This window comes from Neovison vison, chromosome 10 (assembly GCF_020171115.1).
Source record: "Neovison vison isolate M4711 chromosome 10, ASM_NN_V1, whole genome shotgun sequence".
NCBI lineage: Eukaryota > Metazoa > Chordata > Mammalia > Carnivora > Mustelidae > Neogale > Neogale vison.
This window is the reverse complement of record NC_058100.1, coordinates 54671812-54696038: the sequence shown is the minus strand read 5'-3', so window position 1 is coordinate 54696038 and position 24227 is coordinate 54671812. Positions and strand designations below refer to the sequence as shown.

The 24227-nt window shown below is 42.7% G+C and overlaps 1 protein-coding gene and 1 pseudogene across 8 annotated transcripts in view; both read left to right on the top strand.

Moving 5' to 3' along the window:
* RASAL2 (RAS protein activator like 2) overlaps window positions 1-22691 on the top strand; it is a 357312-nt gene extending 334621 nt beyond the window's left edge. For 4 of the 8 annotated variants that reach the window (XM_044267338.1, XM_044267344.1, XM_044267342.1 and 1 more), the window contains 8 exons: window positions 184-385; window positions 2540-2739; window positions 3741-4602; window positions 12662-12796; window positions 14534-14736; window positions 15964-16051; window positions 18995-19025; window positions 21719-22691. In XM_044267338.1, the coding sequence (XP_044123273.1) occupies window positions 184-385; window positions 2540-2739; window positions 3741-4602; window positions 12662-12796; window positions 14534-14736; window positions 15964-16051; window positions 18995-19025; window positions 21719-21861 (1864 nt within the window). In that variant the 3' untranslated portion in view covers window positions 21862-22691. The remainder of the gene's footprint in view (window positions 1-183; window positions 386-2539; window positions 2740-3740; window positions 4603-12661; window positions 12797-14533; window positions 14737-15963; window positions 16052-18994; window positions 19026-21718) is intronic. The other 4 variants (XM_044267339.1, XM_044267345.1, XM_044267340.1 and 1 more) reach the window with 3 other exon arrangements.
* LOC122918949 lies at window positions 9150-9266 on the top strand (annotated as a pseudogene).
* Window positions 22692-24227: the final 1536 nt, after the last annotated feature.

Below are 24227 nucleotides of genomic sequence, written 5' to 3'. Positions count from 1 at the left end.
TGGGTGTTATATGCAACTGATGAATCGTGAACACTACATCTGAAACTAATGAGGTACTCTATGTTGGCTAATTGAACTTAAATTTAAAAAATTAAATTAAAAAAATAATTTAAAGTTCAGTGTAAAGTCAACTCAAACACATCTCAAACATGTCCTTTCCCATTTTCTCTCCCTCTACCTCAGATTTGGTAACAAAGAAGAATACATGGCGTTCATGAATGATTTTTTAGAGCATGAATGGGGTGGAATGAAGCGCTTTCTTTTGGAGATCTCTAATCCAGACACCATCTCAAACACCCCAGGCTTTGATGGTTACATTGATCTGGGCCGAGAGCTTTCAGTTTTGCATTCCTTACTGTGGGAAGTAGTTTCCCAACTTGATAAGGTAAAGTAGGTTGGAAGCATAATGGGAGCTGGGAGTTAGAGAACTTTAACGTACCTAAATTCTAAAGGGTATCTACAGAGTGACAGCATTCGTGCTTTCTGCTAGTTGAAAGCAACCTTTTTGCGCTAGAAGTCTGGGAATAAGTAGTTACCAGTTCTGAGTAAATAATGTGTCCTACAAACCAAGAAATTCTAGAAGGCCATGAAATTATTAACATATATTTTAAGTAATTATTTGAATTAATGGGGTGTATATTTCTATAAATAATTAATGTATAGCACATTATATATAACATGTCTAAAAACTTGCCTAGAAACCAACATAAACATTGCTAAATGCATATTTATTCATGTATAGCAGGATAAGATGATGAAACCTCGTATAATAATTCTAACAGAAGTGTGGACTTAGAAAAATACTGAGGTTATCATGTTTAATTTGTTTCACTCATGAGACTTTTTTTTTATTATGCAAGTTCGATATAACTATTAGTACTACTGGGTTACATGGGATCTGAAAATTCTGATGTTTTCTTTCTCTACAGATACGAATTTTAAAAAGAGAAAATACTATTAATCATTTATTTTCTGAGTATATAAGAACTTTATTATATATTATATTAATAACTAAATATATGCCATGCCAATCATTTTCTTCCTTCTGGAATTTTTCAAAAAAAAAATAGAGTTTGTAATGGAAAGTAGTCTTAGACTTGAGCTAGGTTTATCACAATAATTATTTATTGATGTTTTATTTGCTACAGGTACTTCATAAATAGGTGTGGTGGTATGTTAGAATAACTTCAGAAGACAAAGTTATTTTTTTGTGATAAGAATGTTTTTGTTTCCCTCCATTTTCCTATTATCCTTAACAGTGTTGTTAAATGTTGCTAATTTGGTTACTCCCCCCAGTAAAGTGGGGGGGAGAAACAAAAAAAAAATGGGGGGAGTAAGACCTATTAGTAAAAAGCAATTTCCTGAGGCAATGTAAATGGTATGTTGTTCTACCATTTGTAAATAGTAAACTGTTTTGTATTCTTGAGGACCCCCTCTTCACTTGTAGAAATGCTAGCTAGACTTTGGGTTGCAGCTGTGCTGAGGGCAATTCCTTGAATATGAATCGTGGCTCAAGAAAGTTGAGCAAGTAAAGGCTAGTCTTTGAGTGGCGTTTGAGCAGCGACTCGACCCATCTGAGCAGAGTCAGAGTCTCAGTTGTGGAGAAGACACAGGAGACCAAGAGGCAGCCGGGTAAAGCTGCCTGAGAGTTGAGGAGTCCCGTAAGACTCCATGAGAATAAGAATTCCCCAAAGAAAAAAATGATTGAGATGGATCAAGCCAATACTAAAAAGCGAATCTTTGTCGAATAACCGCATCAGTGGGATGCGGGAATAGTAATCTCGTGAAATAGGCCTAGCTGATGTAGGGTCACGGCCTTTTTCTTAACAGGCTTTGCTATGTCAACATGCCTTCTCCTTTTTAATCTGTGTTTGGTCCTGGGAACCGGGAGTAAATCTTAGACATATCCCATAGAGAGAGTTTACCTGATTTTGCTGCTTAAAAAAATATTGTCATGCGGCCGCAAACCCAGTTGACAATAGGTCTGAGTTCCCAAAAGTAAATAAATGGGACAGTGGATGGCAGTATCAGCTGTGTGCCCTACAGTGCTATGGACCCCTGAATGCAACACCTTCTTGTATGTTGGCATGCATTTCTTTTCTCACATGAAGCCTTTTCTTTGGAAGTTTCATCACACTAGCCAATCCTCTGGTCTTGAAGTCCTTTGGTCAGAAGGTGTTTGGTTCTTCCCCTACCCACCCCCCACCTTGACCTACTAGCCTCCCAAAGATTTAGTTTGCTTTGCATGCCTATTTTAGTTGGAATGGCAATAGTTTGGTTGTTTTGAGCATGTCTTTTAATTTTTATTTGCATAATCCTAATTTCTATTTCCTTTCTTTCCTCGATGTCTGCTGCACCTTGTTTCGCCTCCATTCATCTCGACGCCATGGTTCTGCTGCTCCATAACAATGCATTATGAACCTGCCACTCCCATATGCAAACACCTACCCTTCCCTCCAACCTACACCCCTCCATCAATGGGCATCGCTGTCCCCAAAACAATCCTTGTTGGATGTCGCAATGCTTATTATCCAATTAGGGTGAAAATTCCTTCCTACAGGCGACCGTGGCAAAGTTGGGACCTCTCCCTCGAGTTCTTGCTGATATTACCAAGTCTCTGACTAATCCTACGCCAATACAACAGCAACTGAGGCGCTTCACTGAGCATAACTCCAGTCCGAATGTCAGTGGAAGCCTCTCCTCTGGGCTGCAGAAAATATTTGAAGACCCCACTGACAGGTATGAGACTTGAAACTGTTGTCTCAGAGAGAGATAATACTTCAAGATTTGGCAGAAATCTGTTTGACTTACTTGTTGAATTTACAACCTGAAAGTCATGATTAATTGGAAAGAATCATATGACCTGAGATAAATCCAGTTGTTTTTCATAATAATACACAAGATTTAGAATACTTATTTTCTAGAATGACTCCACGATGATATTGTAGAGTTATAATATAATCAACAAACATTAAAAAAAAAAAAAAACCTAGGTCCAGCTTAATGGAAGATTAAGGGCTCTATGACATTTATATTTTCATGTATTATAGCACTCAAAAATCTAGAGAACCTCTGTTAACATCATTTTGACTGTGTCAGCTGGATAGATACAATGTTGATACTTAGACTGACTCTCTTTTCTGGACTGGGGAGACTTGGGCCTTTAGCAGGGACCCTTTTGATTGTACACACAGCACTGTTCCCTTCTCTTGAAGGTTTAGACAGAACCAAGTAACTCTTAATTGGAATAGCTCTGGAGGGTGTAAACCCTAAGTAGGAAATGACTGGAATTCTGCTACAAATCAAAAACAATGATGGAGTGGTATACACAGTGTTATTCTCCACCTTTGGAGAGAAACTACAAATGTTGGACATTTTTTTTTTAAGATTTTATTCATTTATTTGACAGACAGAGATCACCAGCAGGCAGAGAGGCAGGCAGAGAGAGAGGGGGAAGCAGCTTCCCGTTGAGCAGAGAGCCCGATGCAGGGCTTCATCCCAGGACCCTGAGATCATGACCTGAGCTGAAGGCAGAGGCTTTAACCCACTGAGCCACCCAGGTGCCCTGAAATATTGGATTTTTTAAGAATTATAACAATGAAATCTGAGTTTAGAAACCAACATAAGTCTCCACATTGGGTCTGTGAGCCTTCAGGAATGTTCTTATGCCTTGGGTTGAGAAATCTTAAAACTGTTTTGAATTTGCCTCAAGAGTAATTAAGGGCCCTCTTTTTCCACAGTGATTTGCATAAACTCAAATCTCCAAGCCAGGACAACACAGATAGCTATTTCAGAGGGAAGACATTATTGCTGGTTCAGCAGGCGTCCTCCCAGAGCATGACTTACTCTGAAAAGGATGAAAAGGAAAGCAGCCTTCCTAATGGCCGGAGCATCTCCCTCATGGACCTCCAGGACCCTCACGCCGCTCAGGTGGAGCACGCGTCTGTCATGCTTGATGTGCCTGTGCGCCTGACGGGAAGCCAGCTTTCCATCACGCAGGTGGCCAGCATCAAACAACTGCGGGAGACCCAGAGCACCCCCCAGAGCGCCCCCCAAGTGAGAAGGCCCCTGCACCCAGCCCTGAACCAGCCAGGCAGCCTCCAGCCCTTGTCCTTCCAGAACCCTGTCTATCACCTCAATAACCCAATTCCAGCAATGCCAAAGGCCTCTGTGGATTCCAGTTTGGAGAATCTAAGCACTGCCAGTTCCAGAAGCCAAAGCAACAGCGAGGACTTCAAACTCAGCGGGCCCAGCAATAGCAGCATGGAAGATTTCACCAAACGCAGCACCCAGAGCGAGGACTTCTCCAGGCGGCACACTGTGCCGGACAGGCACGTCCCTCTTGCTCTGCCGCGGCAGAACAGCACCGGGCAGGCCCACATCCGGAAGATGGACCAGGCTGGGTTAGGTGCCCGAGCCAAAGCCCCGCCATCCCTGCCACACAGCGCTTCTTTACGGAGCACGGGGAGCATGTCGGTGGCGTCTGCGGCACTGGTGGCCGAACCTGTGCAGAACGGGAGCCGGTCCCGGCAGCAGTCCTCCTCCTCCAGGGAGAGCCCCGTTCCCAAAGTGAGAGCCATCCAGAGACAGCAGACGCAGCAGGTAGGGGCGAGGGCTGGAAGGGTCTGGCTTCCTCCGGCCCAGCTGTCTCCCTGGTTCTTTGTATATGAATCATTAGGAAAACTGATTTCCACTGAAAAATATTTTCTGCAACTTTAAAATGAAATGAAAAGAGGAAATGAAAAGTCTGGGAGGCTTCTGGCGAGGTGAGGCAGCAGAACGTGGCTTGACTCATTCCCGTCAGGAGACTAACAACCACACAGAGGGCTTTTCCTTCTCTGCAGGCAGCTGAGCTGCTACCTGGGTTTGCACTGAGAACAGATCAGTGTTGAATGAATAGTTAGAATACATGCACTACAAAACCTAGAGGCCAGATCAACTAGAATATATTTGGGGAATCCGGACATTAATCCTCCTTAATTTTTTTTCCCCTTAAGTTTCCAGAACAAACTTCTGCTTTCTGAGCCGAGCAGTTAATGTAACCACTCTCTACTCCATTCCCCACCTCCCTCTGGACATGACAAGTCTCATGTGCCTTTTCCTGGAAATGGTTAGAAAAATAAACAACTGAACACCTACAAAGGCATGGTAAAGGAGAGGGATAGCAAGATAGAAACATAGCTGATTGACATATATGCTAACCATTTACACACCCCTTCTATTTGCATGGGTAAGCCCAGTCACACCCAGTCTTAAGATTTCCAGACTTTTCTTCTTGATACATAAAAATTTTCCCCAAGAATTTGATTATTCATGGCTTCCATACTTATTACATTCTAAGGCACCAATACTTGTTTTGCTTTTGGAAATGTCACACCCAGTCTTAAGATTTCCAGACTTTTCTTCTTGACACATAGGAAGTCTTCCCAAGAATTTGATTATTCATGGCTTCCCTACATATTACATTCTGAGGCACCAATATGTATTTTGCTTTTGGAAACAAATTAATAACCTGAGGAATACATGTATATGTATACATTTAATATCTTTCATCTAAAAAAGACTTTTCTCCTTTGTATTTGCTGACCTTTTTTGGAAACCCAATCATACTTTATAAGTACTAGGAAGCTTTGTAATTGAATGAGTCCTATGGTATGTCCTTTTGTCAGCAAAACCACTGGTCAGAGGAGACTGCAATAAAACCGCAGTGTATCTTTTTCGTATATTTGGTTTTTTATAGGTAGGCATTTAATGATTTGGCTGCTTCTGCCTCCATTCTGCTCTGATCAGAGGCCTTGCCCCTAGTTTGATAGTTAATGTCTAAAAAAAAAAAAAAATTAGCGCACTGACAGAATCCTGGGGTGCAGAAGTAGAGGGAGAGATGAAAAGCATTACTAACTTAAGCTGATTCCCGAATCCGACTTCCTGGGCAGAATCTCCCAGTCAGTCATTCTTTCTGGAGAAATTTCTGGAGAAATCCCCTTAGTCTTAAATTTCTCTTTTTGATTTTGTTTATATTTCTCCAATTCATTCGATTTTTTTTTAAGATTTATTAATTTATTTTAGAGAGAGCAAGCATGACCTGGGGGAGGGTCAGAGGGAAAGGGAGAATTCTTGAGCAGACTCCCTGCTGAGCCCGGAGTGCAACACAGGGCTCAGTACGAGGACCCTGAGACCATGACCTGAGCCAAAACCAAGAGCTGGCCGCTTAACCCATTGAGCCACTCAGGCCCTCCCCGAATTCATTCGATTTAATGAACATTTTCATTTAAAGAAAAGGAAAAAGATTATATACAATGAAAGTGCTTATGCAGAGTGCCTGGGTGCCTCAGTTGGTTAAGTGACTGCCTTCAGCTCAGGTCATGATTCCAGAGTCCCCGGGATCGAGTCCCGCATTGGGCTCCCAGCTCCATGGGGAGTCTGCTTCTTCCCCTGTCATGCTCTCTCTTTCTCTTTCTCTCTCTCTCTCTCTCAAATAAATAAAATCTTTAATTTAAAAAAAGGAAAAAATGCTTAGGCATATCTATATCTTTCATATGTGTGTCATATTATGTCATATAAGCTTAATTTGTCAGAAGGCAGTCATTTACACCTTATCATGATCATTTCCACATGTTCATGCTAGCTTCTAGTTGAGATCAGCTATTTTCAGAGAAAGTGTTTATTGAGAGGAGAAAGGAAGCGTAAGTAGTTTTAGAGATGGAGTACGACATGGAGACAGACAGCCATGGGGTGGGGGGGGCGTGGTCGGGGGTGGCAGGTGGCTAAGTTGGCATGGGGTCCCTGAGGATAAGGATAAGGAATAAAGAAGAATATCAGATTGCCAGAGAGGGACAGGACAGTGGAAAGGGCCCTCCAACCTGCTTTTCCAAAAGCTGACTCGGGCCCAGCCCTGGACAGAAAAGAGGAATGCTAACCCGTTCCTCTGTACCACGCAGTCCTCAGTTCCCAGGGCCCATGACTCAGACTCATGGTTTATAAATACTACAAATTACATAGCCTTCTGTGTGACCATCTGGAACCGATTGTCATTTATAATATTTAGGTATAGGAAAATGTAGCACCCATCACACAAGCAGTCAGTACATGTTTCTGTGGGTGAATAGAAGGCCGTCTGGATAGACTAGAGGCAAGAAATGCACACAGTCTCCAAACAACCAATTTAAAAATGTTTTGTGCCACAAGCCATCGATGAATTGGGGTATTTCTGTATTACACTGGCATGAAGTGAGGCACAGACACGGTGAGATGGCCTAGCACAGCTTGAAATATTCATCTCTGTTTATGCCTTTGCTGGTAGTGGCACCTCATATCAGTTCCAGCATAAATCACTGTATTTTTATTGCTCAAGTTTCTGGTTTTTCTACATTGGCTTTTTCTATGCAGATGGTTTAGTCTTTCAAACTTATGTTGTTATTTTTTATTCCTTATCTTCTGGTTTCTTGCTTTTCTCACTCCCATGAAACCTCTAAATTTCTATATAATCAGCACATTTTTGGCAAATTCCTTTACATATTGTAATTGCAAATTGTGTTGGGGAATTCGTCTCTCCCCAAAACTAGAGGTTTTCTTTGTGGGGATTGTTCTGTAGGCGTCTGTAATTATTGGTGGCTTTGTCCCATGCAAATTCCATCTGTATCTTAGCACAAAGGAGTGCCCATTGTTGGCGGCATTACTGGCTTCAGTCTTCATATACGTACTGAGTAGGAAGGAAATAAAATCCTAGTTGAAACAATCTACAGAGAAGAGAGGTTTTTGGGGTGTTTTTTTTTTTTTTTTTGGTTTGTTGTTTTCAGGAAACTGCCTTCGAATTTTTTTACCCTTTTCAGCCTTTATTTGGATTTTCCCCCCCTCATTTTCCTCTCCATTTTGTTTTTCAAGCATCATGTACTATCTGTGTACAATAGACTGTATTTACAGTGTATGTGTTCAGATACAGCGTGTTATGTAACCTTAAAAATTCAAATTTGAAGAGGCTTTTAAAAAAATTCAGGGCGCCTGGGTGGCTCAGTGGGCTAAGCCGCTGCCTTCGGCTCAGGTCGTGATCTCAGGGTCCTGGGATCTAGTCCCGCATCGGGCTCTCTGCTCAGCAGGGAGTCTGCTTCCCTCTCTCTCTCTCTCTCTCTCTCTCTCTGACTGCCTCTCTCTCCGTCTACTTGTGATCTCTCTCTGTCAAATAAATAAATAAAATTTTAAAAATAAATAAATAAATAAATGAATAAATGAATAAATAATTCAAATTTGACAGTCCTATTAGAAGGGTGCAGCTTTCACGTGTGCGTGGGTCGAGCCCTCTCCTAACCAGTCTCTTCAGGAACCCCAGAGTTGCCTTTTTAGCCAGCCCTTTCTTTGGTGTTGACAGCAGAAGGGCTCTTCATTATGAGAATTGGACTGTTTCAGACTTGGGAGAAGCTGCAACCAACAAGCCTTATGTATATCTAGGAAATACTAGCAAGGAAGGGGAACTGGCCTGTACTCCATTGTCCTCAGCATAGCCAGGCTATGACTGATGACAGGATCGGAGAAGCTGCTGTCTCAGCCCTTTTGCCCTAAAGCATTAGTATTTTTTCCAGAGAAACCCATACAGCTTTATCTCAAAGCAGAAATATCCCTCGTAGGAATTCCTACTGCTTTTCCTTCTGTCTTTTTTATCCTTCCTTTTCTTTAATGATCCACTGTTGAAAGCCAATGGGTATAAATATTCTTCCTAAGGGTATAGCTAAGCAAAATGGGATTTGAAGCACTTGCCAACCTCTTTTCCCAATCTCTTTGACTATAAACTGGAGATAATAAACTTTGCTATCTATAATAATGCCTAAATAATAACTAATTAACTACTAACGATAAAAACTTGAGATAATGATTTTTTATTTTTTATGTATTGATTATTATTATTAACATATAATGTATTAGTTGCTCCAGGAGTACAGGTCTTTGCACTCTTTTCCAGCTTGTAAGGAGGTGGAACAATCATTAAAGAAAAGCCTCAGATGTACTTCCAAAGGACTAGAGGAAAAACACATAGTATCTTTCTCAGTAAATATATTATACTTTAGTAATAAATTCTAAAGAGAACCAGAGTATTAATAAGTGAATAATATTTTATTGAGCATCTAATGTGCAATTACATTGCTGCCATTCAAAAATAAGTCTACGGCCATACCACCCTGAACGCGCCCGATCTCGTCTGATCTCGGAAGCTAAGCAGGGTCGGGCCTGGTTAGTACTTGGATGGGAGACCACAAAAATAACCTGTATAGTATGGTGCCATGCATCAAGGATTGATGATCTAAGTGGGAAATAAGATCAGCACATACAAAACCAATTTTTAAAAGTATGGAAGAGGCAGTATATAGTTTTCTAAATAAAGAAACAACAACAACAACAAACTCACCTCTAACTATTTTTTATTTGTTCAGTATTACTTTTCTGTTCTTTATGATGTTGTAAAGGTTTTACCATGAATACCAGGAATAGTTAATATTTTTTCAGCAGTTACTGGCCACCTACGATATGCCATGCAGAGTGCTTCGTTAAATTAGGAAGTGATGGAAAATCAGATTCAACCAATAAAATAGGAATAGACCCAAATGCCCAATTCCATCACACAATCTCTTAAAATTCATTGGACATTGTAAGCCCTTCTGAAGATAGGGTAGCTACCACCATCACCAGTGGAATGAACCAACTCTTGTTTTTACAGCTTCTCACTTAACAGTCAAAGCCTAGATTGTGCTAAGGAGTCGTCATTGCTGTTTTAATATGCTTTTAGGGGCTGAGATCTCTCCTCAGTGTGTTCTTAGGAATATCTTTAGTGTGCAGTGCATATTTAGGCACTCAGTAAATAACTACCCCCTGACAAATCACCGGGAAAGAAAGTCCATTCACACAGCATCTGGTTAACTACATAAAGCAAAAAGCTATTGAATTAGCTGACTTGAAGTAATAAATTCCAAACAGTAAAGTTATTAGCTTTAGTACCTGCTTTATCTCAAACCACTACTGAATAATACAAAATCCTGGTTTCACAGAAAAGCAGCTTTTCTGTGCCCAGGTGCTAAGATGATAAGATTATAAAATTTAAAAAGGCTTTTCTCCTTTAAATATTGGCTTTCTATTAATTTTTTAAAACTCAGAACCACATTCTTTTGTCTTTCAGGTGTACATATATCAAATAAGAACCTAAAACTGCCATAGAACTATTTTTCTCTGCCCATGCTGAATCAATTTATTGTGCTCTGCTTTTAGAACCCAGTAAGGGAAGGTGTGTGTGTGTGTGTGTGTGTGTGTGATGTGGATAATTATTACCTTCCTTTATAGATGATACTCTATCCTATAGACCAGTGTTTCTAAAGTTTGATACTCAAAATTATATACAAAAGTAAATAAATAATAAAGTATATACAAGATGCTTATTAATTAATCATGTAATTATTTTAACATGTATTAGAAAAATATATAACTATTAATATTAAAATATATTTATAAATATATAATATATATAACCTCAAACTCATGATTGTACTGATGTTATTACTTAGCATAAGGACTCAGGTAACAGGAAAAAGTTGTTTTAAAGAGATAATAAATAATATATCAGTGATGATGTGGTTATGACAAAAATAATAAAGCAATACACAAATGAGTGAAGTATACCATGGAGGTAGACTTTTAAGAACTGAAGATCTTGACATTTAAGCCATGTCTACATGTTTCTTGACACAGTGGAGAAAAAGGAGGAACTTCTAGAAGTCAAACAATTGCTTATATGTGCCTCGGGCATGATGCCACTTTATTGATACATATTTGTAATCTGCAAATCAGCCAAACCAGGTTCTGCTTCACATACTTCTATGACTTGTGTACGTGTATCTTGTAGAGTTTCTCCCAACTGGTATTTTTTATTTGGTCTTTCTAAATTGCAAAGTCATCAAAAAAAAAAAAAAACCAAACTTCTTTTAAAATAGCTATCTATAGAAAGTTTGACTGGATTCTATTTCAGAATGACATAAAGATAATCTTAAAGTAGATAGCTCTGCATGGGAGAGAAAATTCCCTCCAATTATGAGATCACACAGTGTTGGTCCTCAAAATAGAAATCTACTTTAATTCTAAAAAGGCTAACGCAGGGGCGTCTGGGAGGCTCAGTTAGTGAAGCATCTGCCTTCAGCTCAGGTCATAATCCCAGGGGCCTGGGACCAAGCCCCACTTCCCTTGTCCCTCAGGCTCTCTGCTCAGCAGGGAGTCAGCTTCTCCCTCTCCCTCTGCGTGCTCCTCCCCCTGCTTGCACACTCTCACTTGCACTCGGGCTGTCTGTCTCTCTCTCTGTCTAACAAATAAATAAATATCTTTTTAAATAAATAAATAGGCTAACTCACATACAGTGCTGTATTCTGTCCTTCTTTCTCACCCTCCCAGCCTCCCTCATTCTCTCTCTCTCACTCTCACAAGCACACCGGAGAAAAATAATTTGTTTTATATCTCTAGCATTATTTGTAGAGAAAGCTTGTTCTTGTTCAAGCTTGTTCTTGTTCTTGCTACTGAAAGCTTGTTCAGTAGCTTAATATAAATTGTAATATCCAATGCCAGTTTTCTAAACATAAATATGGTAACATGCAAGCTCTGTAGTTTCCAAAGGCCTGTCACGTACATTATCTTACTCAGCACTACAACTCTCTATGAGATACCGGGATAGGTCATGTCATTTGGGGGGTGATCTTCCTAATCAGTAGATTAAGAAAAGAGTATTGAAGAGATTAAGGGACAGTTTAAGTGGCAGACCTTTTTTTTTTTTTAAAGATTTTATTTATTTGAGAGAGAGAAAGCATGAGTGGGGGGAGGAGCAGAGGGAGAAGAGAATCCCCACTGAGCAGAGAGCCCGATGTGGGGCTCTATCCCAGGACTCAGAAATCATGACCTGAGCTCAAGTCAGACGCTCAACCAACTGAGCCACCCAGGCACCCAGGGTTGCTACCTAAGGCCAGAATGTTTATCCCTCTGTATGTCAGTATTGGAAAAGGACAATTTATCTGGCTATCCTAACTGGATGGAAATAACCCTTAAACTAATCCAATATCTATTGTTTTGTTCCTGTATTCATCAAGAAACTGTGTGGTCTAAGATATAGACTTCTGAGTGGTCTTTATCCATCAAGAAGTCAGCACTCTGTAAAAATGAGCAATACCACTTGTTTTTCTCTTTGTCTAAATGATTAATGTGAAGATTGCGGACTTGGCTTTCTAATGAATAAATGGGTATCTTGTGGGTTTGTTTAGCATCAATCAGTTTGTTGGTTCCCGATCATCTCTGGGTTACACAACCATTTCCTCAGCTGAGCAGTCAGCCATCAAGTCAGGCCTTTTCTCCCGTTCTTACCATCATTGAAATTTCATTGGTAATTGGACCATTGGACTAATGAATGATTTTAAGGCCTTGGCTTTCTTTTTCTGGAAGTAGTGCATAGGCATTTCTCTTCAGAATAGTGTGGTCTTATACAAGGAGATATTCTCATTCCTCACCCCCCAGCCCTGTCTTTAATAAAATATTGCTTAGAACTGAGAATATTTATTAGATCACAGTTTTGTCCTCCAAGAATATCTCCGTTTGCGAAACCAAACTAGTGAGCTGTTTGGAGAGATGCTAATACGTGTTTCTGATGCAGGTACAGTCACCTGTGGACTCTGCCACAATGTCCCCAGTAGAGAGGACAGCAGCCTGGGTGCTGAACAATGGGCAGTATGAAGAGGATGTGGAAGAGACTGAGCAAAATCAAGACGAATCCAAGCACGCTGAGAAGGTAGAACTAGCCTGCCTTTGTTAGCTTCCTGCCCCCACAATGATAGGCCACCAGAAGGGTTGTCTAGCCAACAGTGTGATCTTTTTCCCTCCCCAGTTTCAACTCCATCTCTTATGTTATCCAGCACATACACATCTGTACATAACAAGTCAGTAGTGTCTCTGGGTGAAAATACGCAGAAAATGCCTGTCAGGCTGGGGTGGGAGGATTAATTTTCTTTTCATGTAGGTTACCTTGAGTTGGAGACATTCTGCTATTCATTTCTATTGAGTGGGGAGTATTTAGTGTTTCTATAAACTGGTGGTTGGTCTTACGACCAAGGCCAGAATTATCCTTGGACTAGACTTCCTTTCCAGATCTTGTTTAATGATTTTGTCTTGTTTTGTTTTGTTTTGTTTTGTTTGTCCTTTTTCCCTTCACTGGATAAAGAACTTCTAGCTCTATGTTGACTTTTAATCAGATATTATATATTTCTGTTTTGTTTTAAAGAAAAGTTGACATGGAGAAAAAGGATTATCAAATAAGAGGCTTGACATCATGTATGGCATTTTCTCATTTAATTAACAACCACACAACTGGTCCTGCTTACTTATCAGCATGATCCTAAAATATGCTTACTGATGCGGTCTGCCTTTTTCAATGGTCATGAAAATCGTCATCTTTGACCTTCTGGATAGAGAATGTAGTTTAGGATTGTAATATTGGGTAAGCAGAAGCTAACTGCCTGATTGTCAATTAAATGAGATATTCTGTGAAAATAGTTTGCATTTTAGAAAGCACCATATAGATTTATCATGAATTACTCATTAATTTAAATAGACCATATACAAGAAAGCTTATGCTTCTCACCTCACCTAGAAATGTGACATTCCAAAGTACTCACACCCCAGCTACTGCTCTGTCAGTACAAGAAAGGACGGGGACTCTAGAAAGCTTTAGTGAGGATTTATTGTATAAAGCTTTATATATATATATATATATATATATATATATATATATATATATAAAGCTTTAGTGAGAAAACAGACCTACGTGTTCTAACCAACAGTACCAAATTGAACCAATGAACCACATCATGAAAAGGGGCCAAGAGGGCAGTATTCATGAGCCCTGGAGAATATGTGGGCCTTTTGCTTAGTGCCTGTGACCTGCCTGAATATTTTACACTTGTATAGTTGGGGAGAACGCAGCAATAGCTTACTTTGCCATCAGATTTTATCTATTGATTTAGTAGTATAACATTATAGAAGTATTGCTTGTTCTCTAAAGGGCTGATTCTAGTAGAATGAAGGAATGAGATTCTGATGAGCCAGGATGAGTCAGAGGTCCTCCAGTACAGGTGATGACACAGTAATCTTTTCCCTGGTAGACGACTGGCTTTTGGCTTACTTTAAGTAAATCTGTCTGATTTGACAGGCTTCTGAGTACTTGATCTTTTTTTTTCCCCTGCCCACATTTGATACAGATTGGATGTAGTTTGTAGCAACTGGTAGTTAATTTGGAAAGAGATACATAAATATATAGATTGAAAATGCCAAGTTCAGATTAAAAATGTGATTTTAGGGGGAGGGAGGACAGAGCTCCTTTACCATGTATGGTTTCTGGTCATTTTTAAGAATATTAGCAGCACATGGAATGGCAGCTCAGACAGCATCCAACCACCTTGATGTCAAAAACCACCGTAACTCCAGTCCCCCGCCCCCACTCCTTGTTTTTGATGCCTCTCTTCTGCTCTAGTACGAGCAGGAAATTACGAAGCTGAAGGAGCGCCTGCGAGTGTCCAGCCGGCGGCTGGAGGAGTATGAACGCCGCTTGCTGGTGCAGGAGCAGCAGATGCAGAAGCTGCTGCTGGAGTACAAGGCCAGGCTGGAGGACAGCGAGGAGCGCCTGCGCAGGCAGCAGGAGGAGAAGGACAGCCAGATGAAGAGCATCATCAGCAGGTCAGGCCGCCCGCCGGTGGGGGGTGTGGGCCAGCTGGGGGCACAGGGAGATCGGAGGATGAGCCGGAGAATCCTGAAGTCGCAACAGCCGAAGCCGATTCAGTTCTGCATATGCTCTGTGGGACTCCCTACAGATGTGATGCAGGACCGAATCGCTTAACGTTTCTAGATAGATTTCCCAGCCTTCTTTTGAAGACCCAAGTAGTCTTCCATCATAATAATTAGAAAAAATGGAAACATAGCGACTCACTTGCAAGGTCTTAGTATTTAACGTCCAGGGGTCACTTAGGTCTTCGTGAGTCTAGAGACGTAGAAGGGCAGCATCACTGGATATCTTTAGGGCCAGAGAACTAAGAGACAGAGAATGCCAAGGTGTCCAGAGAGTCTACTGGAGGGCTCAGTTGTTCCAGACGCTTAAACAGCACCCACCATGGGCCAGGTACTTTGTTAAGCACTTCACAAATAGTAATTAGTTTGATCTGTTAATGAAGATGTGTTTAATGCCAACCTCGGAGGCAGGCATTGTTCTCATTTTACAAATAAAGAAACGGGCTCTAAATCCATAAAGTCACCTGCCCGAGGTCACTGAGTGGGGCAGCCAGGACTTGAAGCCAGAAAGTCAGGCTCCAGAGCCCAGGCGCATAACCACTGTGCTTCCCTCTTGTCAAATGCTACTGAGGGGTCAAACAAAATGAAGACAGAAAAGGTTTGTTGTTTCAGAAAATGGAGGGAATTAGCAGTCTTTGAGCTATTTCGTGGAGTCGAAAGTCCATGGGTTAAGATGCAGGTGGTGCCTGAGAGAGAAAGTAGGCCGACTAAGTGTAGCACACTCTGAGAAACTTAGCTGTGCAAGGAGAGAAGAGATAGCTTGTCACCAGGGAACTTGAGAGTAAGAAGGGGTTGTTTGTTTGCTTCTGGTTGGTTTGATAGTTTGCGATGAAATAAGCTCTGCCGGGGCGGGGGGGGAGGATCTGACAGAGGAGAGGGAGAAAATGATTTTGGGGACGTTGTCCCAGAGGAGATGAAAAGGCGTGGGATCCGGTCACTGGCCAAGAGGTCAGCCTTGGATGTCTCCTTTCAAGGTGGGAGAGAAGAGAGTAAGCGTGATTACGGACCTCTCGTTGCAGAGGAGTGGCAATCTGAACTCTGCGGAGTTTGGGTATCTTGTCCCCTATGTCAGCTGACTCTCTTTGATGTTCTCGATGTCTCCTTGCTGCCACGTTCTAGGCTGATGGCTGTGGAAGAGGAACTGAAGAAGGATCACGCCGAGATGCAAGCAGTTATTGATGCAAAGCAAAAAATAATTGACGCACAGGTGAGCAGGCCTTGAATCTAGTAGGAAGCACTTGTTTGTAACGACTGTTAAATTTCCCGACTTCCAGCCCTTTGGAAATGCCAAGGCATGTACTGCAAAAATGGGTCATTGGAAAGTTCTCAGCATTACCTTTTGAAGATTAAAAGTTTCTGTGTGACCTGCATTACTTTTCCTTTCTTTGACTGGTGACAAGTCTGTTAACCCAGCAAAGTATTAGCGTGCTTAGGGCAGTTGCTTGACAAATCTTAACCTACTGCATGATGGGGTTTCCTTCTTTCCTCATGGAAAGGAGGGCGTTCTCTAAGGGGGTGACTGTGAGAAGCACACCGCATGTGTCTGGCTTGTGACCTCCACTGACCATCGCTTGGCTGTGATGTTCACGGTCTTGTTAGTCACGTCCACTGTGCCATCGACCTCGAGCCCCACATACGAGTGGAACTGGAGGGAAAGACAGGGCTGTGGCAGACACCTTTCCTTGCAATTCTTCTGCTGCAGGGTTTGGCAGTGATGCCTGGGACTTGCTTGGCTGCCCTCCTTTGTCGGCGCTGTGCTTAGAGAGCCTCTTAGTCTTGATGAAATCAGAACCTGGGCCTCTGCTCACTCTAGCTTACACCCACAGCGCTAATGGCGCAATGACTGCCAAGAACACCTCACAGGGCACATCAGTGATGCGAGCCAAATCCAGGAGGCAGGAAACATTGCTGATTTGGTTTCATTTTATCATCGCTAAATATGGTTGTATTGCTTAGAGTGAAACGAAGAACAAAAGGCAGGTGCGGTTTTGATAGTGGCTGCCCTAGCCTCCGAATATATCCCCTTCCTGGAGACAGCCAACCCACATGGGTTTGCATGTGTCACCCTTAAGACCTTATCATATCCCCAAGCTATGGAATAAAAATGGGAACAAGGACTTTATGTTCTACTCTCTTCTCTGCATAGGGGACCATCCATGTCGGAGCCCCCGGGACTATTAAGCATGCACTTAACACCTGCGGTCTGGTTTCCTGACAGGGTTTAATGGGGAATGGGATTTATCTTTTAAAGGAGTTGGGAGGGAAGCTGAAGGCAGAACCATGGAAGGAGGCTTCCTGGGTTCCATGTTCCACAGACACCTCCAGCCTGTAGGCCAGTGTGAGCTGTGATGCTCTCATCAGCGTAGCTCCTAGAATACTTGGGACTCCGTAGTTTCTGGATATTTGGACCTCATAAGAATCAGAAGAAAGGTTTGCTGTAATTATCTGACTTGCTCCTTTTTTTAAACCTTTCTGGTGTCCCCAAGGTCGGTGAGGGAGAGTTGGGGGAGACAAGGCCATCCTGCCACACATACTATAAAAATTCATCCCAGAGTCTTCAGAGAAACAACCTGGATACAGAAAGCAATTAAGTCAGAAAAACCAATGTTAGTAAGTTTTCACTTATGGATTTTCAGTGTGACAAAATAATACACAGAGTCCTATTGATAATCACACCAGGAGAGATTTTGGTTCTGATGAGGTAAAACAGACCATTTTCATAATTCCAGCTGGTCGAAAACTATGCCAGTCTTAAGCAGAGGAAGCTTGGGTGTGTCACAGTCATGGTTCTGTGCACAGAGCATTTCCCTCTTCCAGCTGCCTGTCAGGTCAGCACATCCTCATGAGCTTCTGACAATTTCTACCCACTCCCGTCCCCTGTCTTGATATCGGGGGCAAGATGACTTGAAACAGGATTCGGGCGTGGACAGTGAACACAAGAAGGGAGTAGAATCGATCAGGCCTCAAAAGCTCTGGAAAGTAAGGACTTTCTCTCAGTAAACCAGGAGGCGTTGTTGTTCAGGGACGGGTGAGCTGTGATCCTCAGAGCGTCCACGTGTGGTCTGGCTAAACAAGATATTTTGGGTCCATACCTCAAGGCAGTGGTTTTCAAATGCTTTGATTACATGGACTGTTTTGGTCAAACCAATGGGACCTTCCGTAGATGACATTCCGACTGCTCGGACTGAGTACCACCAGCAAGGACCACTTTCAGCTCATGGATAAAAGCCCACCGAGGTTGGCTAAATATAGTAAATCACTTTGTCAAACACAGGCATCACTGTGCAGTAAGCCCACCATGGATCCCTGAAGAATACTTGGAGAATTCACTGGACCACATTTTGAAAAACAGGGTCCCGTATATAGCACAGATCATAAGCACTAAAACAAATTAAAAAATAATAATAACCTCCAATTCTAGCTGTTGTCTTACTGATACATTAAAGTCTTATTATAGCAGAAGACTTCGAACATCTTTGGGCAACTTTTGTAATGAATGACCTTCTATATCAGACCCTCTCCTCTGTCAGGATAAATCTTACATCATGAGTCTCTGATGGAGCAGAGCAGCCCTTTGGCATCATTTACTAGAACGTACCAAGTTTGGGGTGAAGCCTTCCCAGGGAGGTAGCCCATACATACTTTTAGGTCCCCGCCATCTTCCTTGGTGCCACTGGTAGTGGAAAATATTTCTGAAGTGAATACAGTTGCTTTCCTTGTATTCGAGCTGAGCCCAGCATTTCCCAAAGCACTAAAGGCCTGGCGCCCAGTGAACTGATTATCATCTGCATCAGCAACCCTGCTCCCCTCTGGGCAAGGCTTGTTGCTGAGGCCAGCCCGTCCTTCTCCTGGAGTTTATGCCATGAGGCCTGGCCTGGGCCAGCCGCCTTCTAACTGGCCCTGCAGGGAGGTGAGCATTCCACAGGCCAGGACAAAACCAGCTGTCTTAGACCTTGTAGACCACGGGGATCCTGGTGATGGAACTATGGGGACCATTTCTGAAGCATCAGACCAGGGACTGTGCCACTTTCACCCCCCAGGATCCCTCCATGTGACTCAGATGGAGAACAGAGAAGGGCTTCCTCCTCTGAGAAGCAAGCAGCTGCCTAGTTACTGTTGCAAGTGACATCTCCGCTGTGTTAAATTACAGGTCATAAATGGAGATGAGATTATTCAAACAGGCAAGTAAACCCAGTCCGTTCTCTAGCTGAGCAGTTCCCAGCCCTGGCCCAGGACACTGGCCTCCTACACATTCCAGCTCCTGCACTCCCCTCACTGGAAATCCCTTTGGATGGGGATTGCTTTGCCTTCCAACCCAGGCGGAATCAAAATGTCAGAGCATCTTCTGCCAACTAACTTGACTATCAAAAGTCCCTGTTTGATTATTTTTCTTTCACTTTTTATTTTATTTTGAGACATTGGCAGTGGGGGGAATTACAAAAGGGGATTTGTCCACTTGGAAACTTCTGGCTGTTCAGCCAGGGGGTTATTTGGCTTCAGCTGGAACTCTTATAGGAAATAAATAATTGCAATCATTCTTTGCCTCTTTTTTTGACCCTTTAAGAATCAAATAATTTTTTACTAATGCCTTAAAAAATTTTGGGGGGGTAAACCTAAAGAATCCTACTTTCCTTCATATTTGGGGCCTTATAATTTATCCTAATCCTGAAATTTCTTTTTAAATCATTTCAGGGTATTATCAGTTATTCTGTTCAGAAACCATTCTTTTTCTTTTCTTTTCTTTTTAAGATTTTATTTGACAGAGAGAGAGATCACAAGTAGACAGGGAGGCAGGCAGAAGAGGAGGGGGAAGCAGGCCCCCTGCTAAGCAGAGAGCCCGATGCAGGACTCCATCCCAGAACCCTGAGATCATGACCTGAGCCAAAGGCAGAGGCTTAACCCACTGAGCCACCCAGGTGCCCCCAGAGGCCATTTTTTAACCAGAAGGGGAAATGTTGTATTTGGCCCCCGACTTCTTATTTCCTGGTGACCACTGGCCAGTCCTTACCTACTTGCTTTTTAAGATTTTTTTTTTCATTCATTCATTTGACAGAAAGATCACAGGTAGGCAGAGAGGCAGGCAGAGAGAGAGGGGGAAGCAGGCTCCCCGCTGAGCAGAGAGCCCGATGCGGGGCTTGATCCCAGGATCCTGAGATCATGACCTGAGCTGAAAGCAGAGGCTTAACCCACTGAGCCACCCAGGCACCCCCCACTTGCTTTTTAAAGATCTAGACTTAGTATCCCAATAAGCTCCATTAGCTATGATTTTTTTGAATTACATTTTTTAAGCCTCACAGATCTTGCATTGAGTTTTGCATACCCCTAACATGAGCTACCCTCCCAAAATAAAAAGCATCTTATACTAGATGAATGCTTACCTAATAATGCTGACTTTATGTATATTACTACTCAAGACCTCCATCAGAGAAAAGGAGGATATTTTTTTAATGCTAGGAATGGGGTTTTCTTTTCATACTTTTGAAACCCCTAACCCGGCTGCCCTGCCCCACCCCCAGAGTAGGAGCTTAAAGGGGAGTATTACTTGGTGCTATTGTCCATATGCTTTTACCTCCAGCATTCCCCAGGGCAGTGGAGGGCAGCGGTCGGTCCTCCTGGCAGCTCAGTCCTGGGAGCACCCTGACATGGCCCTGGGGAGCTGCTGCCCCCTAGCAAGGAGCAACATCCAACCCTTGGCCCTTCCTGTCCTCTCTGCACCTTGCCGTGACCCACCTTACCATGCTTCTGGGGTAAAGTCAGACACTCCCGGGGAGGAAAGCTCCTTTTGGCTTTGGGGGTTGTTCCTCAAGTTTTTTCTTGTTAATTTCATGGACCCTTCTCAGCAGAAGCCTCTTTTCTGAAAAGTGACAACTTTATGTTGGAAAGGTTCTGGAATGATCTCCCTACCTGCTGAAACTAAGATTAGGGTTTCTCTCCTAATCTTTGGGAGACTGATAATATTTTATTTATTTTTTTTCTTCTTATACTTAGATGAGCCTACTTTCCTTTAGCTTGCCATATTTTGGTTGGGGGGGTGGCCCTTTTTCCTCTTGGGTTTTTTTGTTTTTTTTTTTTTCCCATGCATGTATATTCAACAATGTTTGGTTCCAAAAATTGGTCCTAAAGCATTTTTCCCCCCAGAGACTCAAAAGTAAAATGAAAGCAATCTCCTTATTGGGCAGCTTTCCTGGAGTAACTCTGAGCTGGAATGAGTCGAGGAGCTTGTGTTCTCTGTTTGTTTCCATGTGTTATGTTCATGGCGCCCCCCTTCGGCCACATCTCCCTTCCCATATTCAAATGACCCCTTGGTCTGAGCTTCTGGCTGCTTTTCCCCTCTTGCTGTTGCATCCTCACTTTGTTGGTGACTAGAAACTGCCACAATGTATTGTTGTAATTTTGAGCACAGTGTGAATTCTCTTCAAACGTGACTGATGGGCCCTCTTGAGGGGCCAAGAACCCATAGAGCACATGCACTTCTCCTCTGTGAAATGAAACCTCTGGTGCTTCTTTCTTTGCCACCTAATGTCTATGTTTTAATTTTGACCCAAAGCACTTAAGGCAGCTTGACACCCCTGTTGCACAGTCAGAAGTAATACCTGGTGTCTCGTTCACATCATCCTCGCGTCCCAAGGGGTTATCAATAACCAGTCCTGCTGTGCTGCAAGGGAAAAAGAGAGAGAAAAGAAACACAGCCCCACTGGGTCCAGGGAAGCCGAACTTGAGTAGGGTGCAGAAAGAGGCAGAGACGTTCCATTTGTCTGGGAAGCATCATGTGTACCGCTGTTTGGTAGAAAGCACTAGAACAGTCCTTCAGCAGAGCATTACCATGGGGTTTCCTGCACGTGGCCCGAATAAAGCCCCGATTGGTGTGTTGCAGGAAAAGAGGATCGTGTCGCTGGATTCGGCCAACACCCGACTGATGAGCGCGCTGACGCAGGTGAAGGAGCGCTACAGCATGCAGGTCCGCAATGGCCTCTCCCCCACCAACCCCACCAAGCTTTCCATCACGGAGAATGGTGAATTCAAAAACAGCAGCTGCTGACGGCCTTGGTGAACACACAGACTGTGGGAGGAGACAGAAGGAAATGTCCCCGCTCTCCTGGCCCCAGCCCTCTCCCCGACCCCCCAGGTTTACAGAATGTTGCTACTTCTGAACAGTAGAGTGGCGAGACATTCTCGAATGAAGAAAGGAACCTTGTCTTTCAGGGCATAAGGCTGAGACTTCCAAGGTCGATGCTTTTCCCCCATGTCTCTATGTACATAGGGAACTTAGTTCTGGGCCATGTACAGAAAATACCACTGTAATATACCAAAAGGAAGTGAATAATGTAGAATACCTTTTTAATTATTACTATTTTTATTATTGTTTTCCTCTTGTTGAAAGCACTGCGGTTGTTAGAGGAGGAAAAAGTAGGAACGAGGGGTGAGTGAGCGATGAGCCCGCGGGCTCAGTAGGTAGAGACCAAGTGTCTGTCGGATAGAAGCACGTGGAGTGCAATAGGACATCGTCAGAATGAATTTTTCAGGGATTCATCTGCCAGTCTAAAACCCCACTCTGGCCCCGTTGTCCTGTAGGAGAACATACAAATACCAAGAACCAACCAAAACAATTGATCCCACTGATCAACCAAGACTGGTTCTGGATGGACAGCTAATCCGATTTGGGGATACACTGTTTCAGAAGACACAGATAAGAGCTGTTGCATCAAAACTGGACTTTAGGAGTGGTTTCCATCGAACTCCTGTTGATGTCTATTTCCTTCTGTCTACAGCAGATGGGAATTTTCCATTTTAGATAGGGGGCTTTTTTTAACCCCAGTTGTAATAAAGGGTGTTCTTTTTCCTCTTTAGAGTTTACAGAACTATAAATATTTGTGTCTCTGCATACCATCTTCATCTTCACACACCCACTGCCCTTTCCTCCCCCACAGCGGGAGCAGTCTTCACCAACAGGGTTCACTCTCCCCTGGAGAGGTTGTTCAGATATGCTGTCCATAAGCCATCCAGAATAAACACCCTTTCTTCCACACAGAAAAGGGCTAACCCTACCATAGCAGGAATCTCTGAATATTTCCTATTTAAAAAACAAAAACAAAAACAAAAAACAACTAAAAAAAAAAAACTTTTCTATTTGTAACTTACAATTTTTGTTTGGGATAAAGATTTTATCCATTGTACTAGCAAATCTCTGGGCAGGGTAATTTTAACTGAATCTTTAGCTTTGAAATGGCTTCTTCTAATTCCCTCACTAAAATTTGGAAAGGAAATCCGGATCTTCAAAGTCATGATTCCGCATATAAACAAAGAAAACTAAAAGTGCAAGGACCATGCGTTTCAGTTGTTACTCCCATGCTCTTCGTAGATTTGGCAATAATGACTCTGTTTCACCAACTGTCATCCTTGGCTTTATTGTAGGACAGAAACAGTAATGGAAGCTAGTTTACTACCTTTTTTCCAGAGGTGTGAAGTATCATCTTGAATGCAAACCTGATTATCGGAAGTATGGAATGTTACGTGTTAAAACAGACATTATATATACAAATATATATACATATATACTCACACATATGTACATATAACTGCACAGATAGGACAAGTTCATGCCTTCTCTGCTGTCAGATATAATGTTAAAAGGGTTTTGAATCTTTTTAAGCAAGATCTAAGCAGTTCTTTATCCTGAAAAAGCAACAACATATCTCAAATAAGTTAAGGATGTTTATTTTAAATTATAAACTTTTAAGGAAATTAAAAAAAAGAAAAAAGGAAAAGGAAAGGGGAGAGGGAGAAAACAAAAAGACCCAAGGGAGCCCTATGCACAGAGTGAGTGTTTCTACATAGAGGCGGGCGGGCTGAGATCGTGGTGGCCGCGCTCCTCCTCCAGGCACACATCACCATGGGGGCTGCAGCCTGGACCACAGTCCCGTGGCATCCGGGGTTCAGGAGAAGTGTTTGAGAAGTGCTTGTCTACGCTGACTGCCAGACTTGGCTGTTGACAAGGATGGTGTGGGTAGGATTTAGGAGTTCAGGAAAGCCCTTTTTGTACTCCTTTTTTATATCACTGGAGCAACAGGCTTTCTGGGCCGGAGGAGCAGAAAGAGTGACATTTCCACCAGGTCCTGATGTTCCCCAAGTCTCTGCAACATAAGCCCAGACACAGGGGTTGACATCTAGGTAACTAGAACAGACACCAGAGCGCCCACCGTGCCCCAGGCACACTCATCGAGGTGCCGTCGGAGTCCAGGGCAGCCCATTCATGAGCTGAATGTAGTAAAATAAGCTCATCGTGCTGTTGTCGCTGGTCCTTGTCTTCACTGGGTATCGAGTTGGTCACAAGTCGCTCTCTTTTGGTTTGCTGCCACCTGTCCCTGTGATGGTGTTGGATAGTG